This window comes from Corylus avellana, chromosome ca1 (assembly GCF_901000735.1).
Source record: "Corylus avellana chromosome ca1, CavTom2PMs-1.0".
Lineage (NCBI taxonomy): Eukaryota > Viridiplantae > Streptophyta > Magnoliopsida > Fagales > Betulaceae > Corylus > Corylus avellana.
Window position 1 is genome coordinate 37,909,910 of NC_081541.1, and position 2,361 is coordinate 37,912,270.

A 2,361-nucleotide genomic window follows, 5' to 3' on the forward strand; every position below is an offset into this window, starting at 1 on the left:
TTTGCTGATCAACCTATTATTTTATTTTAATCTAGTTGAGTTAATAACGTATTGACTATTGATGACTTTAGGCATCAAGCAAATATATGAAATGAAATTGCTCCATCACCGAGGCAGTCAACTTTTACATCAAATGTGCAATCAAGTAAAGCAAATGAATGAGGAGTATGTTAATGGAGCTATCTTCGAAGCCGTCAAGGGAGGGCTTGTTGAGTTTATTGAAGAGATAATTAAAGTAGATCACCAACTTCTGCATAACACTGATGAAATGGGAAGAAACATATTTTTTTACGCTATCCTACATCGTCAACCTAAAATATTCAGCCTTATATACGGGATTGATTCGAAAAATTCAATTACAAATGCAGTGGATAAATCAAGTTGCACTATCTTGCACATGGCAGGGATGTTAGAAACTTCCAAGAAACGTGATCGCATTACAGGTGAAGCTTTGAAGATGCAGAGCGAACTTCAATGGTTTAAGGTCATATCTCTTAGCCTATATTTTTATGATGTGCTTACACTTACATGTTGGATTTTCAATGTATTAAAATGATCAAATGAAATTACTAGCCCGTGAAATTTATTTTCACATTCCAAATCTCTCTTTTAATGCATTGAACCTATAAGAGTACATCCCCTTACCAAGGGTTGGTGACAATTACGCTCTTGATAGATTATGATATGTTCCTTTAGGAATTGTTATAGTATATTAGTTCTTCTTTTGAAGACTAGAGTTTCACAAAGATAATAAAGAATTTGGTGGCTATCTTGTAAAAGACCTTGAATTAACTTAATGAAGTTCAACTACCTTATTCAATTAGAGAGTGAAAACTCATTATTTCACATTTATCATAAAACAAGAATGAAGTTGAGTGTTGTTGCCATAAACTAAATTGCTATTTTCTTTTTGCATATTTCTAAAACAAAGATTTACAATTGTATATGATTTCAACCAGGTGTTATAGTTCATAGTTGTAACAATCCGAAATTCATTTCTTTAAGTTCAGTTAGTATTTAGAAATAAGAAATTGAATGGATAGCAAGAGATGCTATACAAGGACGCATCAATTCAATTGTCTATATATTGTTTCAATTTCTAATTTCTAAGATTTTAGTCAATAAATACAGGAGGTGGAGAGAATTTGCCTTCCTTGGATTAATGATATTCAAAATGATACAAACATGACACCAAGAGAATTTTTTACCCATAACCACAAGAACATGGTGAAGGACGGAGAGAAATGGATGAAGGACACTGCAACTTCTTGTACAGTGGTAGGAGCTCTCATTATTACCATTATGTTCACCGTAGCATTCACTGTTCCAGGTGGTAATGATCAAAATACAGGATTCCCAATGTTCTCACATAAAACATTATTTATGGTCTTTATCATATCCGACACATTATCGCTGTTTTCTTCTTCAACTTCAGTAATGGTCTTTCTCGGAATCCTTACGTCACGTTATGCAGAAGAAGATTTTCTTCGCTCATTGCCTACAAAGATGATAACGGGACTTTCCACTCTTTTCTTCTCTATTGCAACTATGATGATTGCTTTTTGTGCTGGTCTTTTCATTATGCTACCTGGAAAGTCATGGATGACCATTCCTGTCATTTGCCTCGCTAGTGTTACAGTCATCCTATTCGGTTTTATGCAGTTTCCGATTCTTTTTGACATGTTCAAGTCAACATATGGACCAGGTATCTTTAATAGGAAAATGAAACGTTTGTTTTAAGTAATTTATTTTGATAATTAGGTTACTACAATCAATGAGTTTAGAATGAACAATTTGGGATCATTGAACTTGTGATGTATTAAGCATATTGGTCTTACGCTCTCGTAATTGATTAATCATTTTTTTCTTAGATCATTTTAGCTTGTCATGTATAGTTTCATTGATTTATTTTATTTTATCTTTATATTTCCAATCGATTGAGAATCTTCTATCTGCAAATCTCATCTGTAACACATTGAGCACATATATGTACCTTTGAAAGAAGGATAAGTTACAAGAGCAATCATATTTATCATTGAAATTAAGGATATGCAACAAGTAACATAGTTGACGATTTACAATATCCAAATGTAATAGAAAAAAAAAAAAGAATGAAATTGATAGATCCAAAATTTTGCATATTTAATGTTTTTTTATTAGTGCATATTTAATTTACTAAGCGTGGAAGATACATGCTGATAATTTCAAAGTGGTACCTTTTTTTTTCTTCTTTGGAAATTACTCTTATTCATTTTCTGCTTGGTTATGAAATGAATCCATGTAGAGAGTATATTACAGCTTATATCTTTGATGCTTGCATAGCATATATATGTTCATATCAACTTAAAAAAAGACGTTAAG

The 2,361-nt window shown here is 31.9% G+C and overlaps 1 protein-coding gene across 2 annotated transcripts; it reads left to right on the forward strand.

The window, feature by feature from the left end:
* Nucleotides 1–204: 204 nt before the first annotated feature.
* LOC132168108 (uncharacterized) lies at nt 205–1,882 on the forward strand. Of its 2 annotated transcripts, XM_059579188.1 has the most exons (3): nt 205–484; nt 1,132–1,278; nt 1,436–1,525. In XM_059579188.1, the coding sequence occupies exons 1-3, from the start codon at nt 269–271 to the stop codon at nt 1,436–1,438; spliced, it is 366 nt and encodes a 121-aa protein (XP_059435171.1). In that variant the 5' UTR covers nt 205–268; the 3' UTR covers nt 1,439–1,525. The 2 variants fall into 2 exon arrangements, with proteins under 2 accessions (XP_059435171.1, XP_059435170.1); XM_059579187.1 differs by having other exon boundaries at nt 1,132–1,882.
* The last annotated feature ends 479 nt before the right edge of the window (nt 1,883–2,361 follow it).

What these genes read in the sequence shown, in the direction of transcription:
- LOC132168108 (XM_059579187.1), top strand. Translation starts at nt 269, where the DNA reads ATGGGAAGAAACATATTTTTTTACGCTATCCTACATCGTCAACCTAAA. An exon ending in GCGAACTTCAATGGTTTAAG is followed by an intron (nt 485 to 1,131) that starts GTCATATCTCTT and finishes CAATAAATACAG; the next exon opens with GAGGTGGAGAGAATTTGCCT.